We start from the raw sequence: 2,978 nt of genomic DNA on the forward strand, positions 1-2,978 counted from the left end.
GCACGCGCCACGCACAGCCACAGGCGGAGGAGAAACTGCGCATGCGCAATGCTAGCGGCACCTGCTACCTCTCTCTCTCTCTCTCTCTCTCTGTGCCCATCCCCGGCTAAACACTGCCCTGGACTCCTGAGGGGCGGAGCCAAAGCCCAACCGTCGCCCTGGTCACGTGACAGAGGGTGGCCTTTGATTGTGTTCTAGGCTACTTTTGCTTTTAGGCCAACTCTCCTTTCATCCTGGTCTATCAGTTAATGCTTTATAATATAAAATTATACATTACTGTATTACTATATATATATATATATATATACACATACATATATATATATATTCCAAATATATTCCTTATAAATGTATGTGTGTGTACATATATATATATATATATATATATAAAATGAATATATATATATATATACACATATATATATAACGTTAGAATATATAATTACAATATAATATTTATATATATATAAAGTTATAATATATAATTATATATAATTGCATACAATATAATTATATATTATAACATTTTATATTATAATATTGTATGAATTATTAATTGAGCATTTATTAATGCATATATATATATATATTATTTATACAGTATAACAATATTTAATTATATATATCATATATATATATAATTATATATTATTTAATATTATATAAACAATATATATGCATTAATAAATGCTCAATTAATAACTCATACATTAATTGTATATTATATTGTTCTATATTCTATATAATATCTATATTATATATATATATATAATCTATACTACTACAAATATAGAATATAGAATAATATAGAATTTATAAATTATTTTATATAATATAATAATATTATATATATATATATATATTGTATTATAGACTGTAGAATAATATATATAAAACCGTCTAATTAAAAATAATAATAATAATTGTAAGCCGCTCTGAGCGCCTTTAGGGCTGAAGGGCGGGATATAAATACTGTAAATAAATAAAAATATAAAAATATAGAATTTATAAATTATCCTCTACATTATAATAATATTATATGTGTGTGTGTGTATATATATATATATATATATATATATAATAATATTATACAAAAAGAATATAGAATGATAAATTCTATATTCTTTATTGTATTATATATATATATATATATATACACACACATATACACATATAATATTATTATAATGTAGAGGATAATTTATCTATATTATATTATCTATATTATATAGAATAATGTAGAATAATATAGAATTTATAAATTATTGATTGAGCATTTATTGATATTATTAATACAATTATATTATAATATAATATATAATATAATAATAGGAACTGTCCATTTCGTGCTAATAAACAGCTGTAAGTGAGGAAATGTCCCTCTTGGAAAGCGTTTTATCTCAAGGGCACATCCGACTCTCACGTAGTTTCCACCACCATTCCCTAGAGTTACTTCTTTGGACTACAATTCCTTATGGGCCTCTCCCTTTTATCCCTCTGTATTTACACTTTATGTATCTATTTATAGCGTTGCGCTTTAGTCTCCCTCTCTTTCGTTCCTTATGTTTCATGACCCTTGAAATTTGGTGGAAAAGGAGTCAGAAATAAGAGCCATTTTGGGCCGTGCTGGATGGGGATTCTGGGACTTGTAGTCCAGAGGAGTAACTTTTCGTAGGCTGTGAGGGAAAGCTTCGTTGGTTGCCTATGCAGACGGTTACGTGACGAAGGGCCCCATGGGAAATGTAGTCTTTCCACAGCACGGTGGCGAGCCTAGTCCAATCAAACGGGGCGTTCGAGCGCTGGGCGGGGCCTAGCCGCGTTCGCAATGCCTTGTGGGACACGTAGTCGTTCGTGGGCTGGAATCCACTCGAGGCTTATGAGGATGAAACTACAAGTCCCACCAGGCAAGGCGGGAGGGGAATGGAATGGAAGGGGGAGCGGATAGTGAGACAAAATGGCGTCTGCTGGTGGTGGGAGCTCCGGAGGCGAGAACCGTCTGGTGTCGCTGCCTTTGTCTCGGATCCGGGTGATAATGAAGAGCTCCCCCGAAGTCTCCAGCATCAACCCGGACGCCATCTTCCTCACCGCCAAGGCCACGGTAGGACTCCCTCTCAGGCGCCATCCGCACCGCGCTATTAACCCGCATTGACACCGCTTTAACGGCTTTTGCTCAAGGCAGTTGCGGTTGCTGTTATTATTATTATGATGATGATGATTATTATTATAGTCGTATTATTATATAATTGTATTAATTACAATAATAAATGCTCAATCAATAATGTCTACATGAAATATATATATATAAGATGTATAATATAGCAATACACAGCTATGACATATACAGGATGTCATTCATTTCATGTCTTATCCAGGGCCACAGCCGTCCTCCTTTTCCAAGACGCGTCCTACATTTCAGCCTCCTCTCCAGGAAGGGATTTCAAAACGTCCTCCATTTTGAGCAGGACTAAAGCCCCGAACGCACTGCAGGAATGAGCCAGTTTAGCTGCCCTTCGTCGCTGCTGAGGAATCCTGGGAACTGTAGTTTCATTGCGGCTCCAGAGCTCAAATCTCCCACAAAACCACTGTTCCCAGAATTCCCCTTTTTGTGCACATTTACAGCGCTTTATAAGTTAAAGCGGTCTCAAACCGGATTATTTCTCCAGTGTGTTATGGACCGTTTACATTGAGCGCTTGTAGGCTTTCTACGTTGTCGTGTCCTCTCTTCTTCTTGCATGTCCTACATTCTGCGGTGCCTTGTCCTCCTTGGCGCTGAGGACCTCTGGTCGCCCGGATTTTACATCTAGGCTCCCTCCACTTTTGCAGCTTTGATTCTTCACGCATTTTATGAATCTGTTCTCTCTAGGAATCTCCAGGTCCTCCTCCAGCTCAGCTCTATGGTCAGCTTTAACCCAAAGCCACACTGGAGGACCTAGGGATGCCTAGAGAGAACACCTTGCTAGCCATTTGGAGCTCCTCCA

General features: G+C 36.4%; 1 protein-coding gene across 1 annotated transcript in view; it reads left to right on the plus strand.

The window, feature by feature from the left end:
- The first annotated feature begins 1,911 nt into the window (after positions 1 to 1,911).
- Positions 1,912 to 2,978, plus strand: part of CHRAC1 (chromatin accessibility complex subunit 1) — a 10,243-nt gene continuing 9,176 nt past the window's right edge. Inside the window, exon 1 of the mRNA XM_042465388.1 lies at positions 1,912 to 2,098. Coding sequence (XP_042321322.1) covers positions 1,955 to 2,098 — 144 coding nt within the window. The 5' untranslated portion in view covers positions 1,912 to 1,954. The remainder of the gene's footprint in view (positions 2,099 to 2,978) is intronic.

This window comes from Sceloporus undulatus, chromosome 4, assembly GCF_019175285.1.
Source record: "Sceloporus undulatus isolate JIND9_A2432 ecotype Alabama chromosome 4, SceUnd_v1.1, whole genome shotgun sequence".
In the NCBI taxonomy this organism is placed as follows: Eukaryota; Metazoa; Chordata; class Lepidosauria; order Squamata; family Phrynosomatidae; genus Sceloporus; species Sceloporus undulatus.